General features: G+C 40.7%; 1 protein-coding gene across 1 annotated transcript in view; it reads left to right on the forward strand.

Moving 5' to 3' along the window:
• Positions 1 to 201: 201 nt before the first annotated feature.
• Positions 202 to 563, forward strand: part of LOC113340732 (protein MAINTENANCE OF MERISTEMS-like) — a gene marked incomplete at its 3' end in the record, with an annotated part of 777 nt that continues 415 nt past the window's right edge. The window contains exon 1 of the mRNA XM_026585812.1: positions 202 to 435. Coding sequence (XP_026441597.1) covers positions 202 to 435 — 234 coding nt within the window. The remainder of the gene's footprint in view (positions 436 to 563) is intronic.

The raw sequence follows: 563 nt of genomic DNA on the forward strand, positions 1-563 counted from the left end.
ACCGGTGAGAAGTTCAAGAGAAGGCCTAGTTGGGAAGACATCTATACATGGACCAAGAACTTGTTTGGCTAGGATTCCGAGAAGACTAATGGGCTTTTCGAGAAGGGACCTAAGTACCCGAAGAAAGAGTTCAAACTTGTAGATATTAGGAACATGTTTTCTGGGACAGAAAAGAAGGAAAAAGAAGGAGGTCTCTCTGATATGGAATGTCGCTATGCGGCGGCTGGGTATTTGTTGTATGTCCTTGCGTCGGTTATATTTCCTGACAGCAAAGGTAACCGGGTGAGCGCCAACCTTCTTCAGCTTTTGGATCCCTTGGAAGATGTGAGCAAGTACTCTTGGGGGACTGCCATAATTGCACACCTGAATGGTCAGCTTTCTCAGGGATCTCGCAAAATAACTTCTCAAATTAATGGGAATTTGGCTCTAATCCAGGTATTTGGATTGATGAAAGTTTTCTTATTTTTGTACATTTTAAAAATTGAATTATTTATGTTTATTTCATTGGTTGCTATAGGTGTGGATTTATGATCATTTCCCATCACTGATCAAAGATAATGAAG

The sequence above is a fragment of the Papaver somniferum genome, unplaced genomic scaffold (genome assembly GCF_003573695.1).
Source record: "Papaver somniferum cultivar HN1 unplaced genomic scaffold, ASM357369v1 unplaced-scaffold_22449, whole genome shotgun sequence".
Lineage (NCBI taxonomy): Eukaryota > Viridiplantae > Streptophyta > Magnoliopsida > Ranunculales > Papaveraceae > Papaver > Papaver somniferum.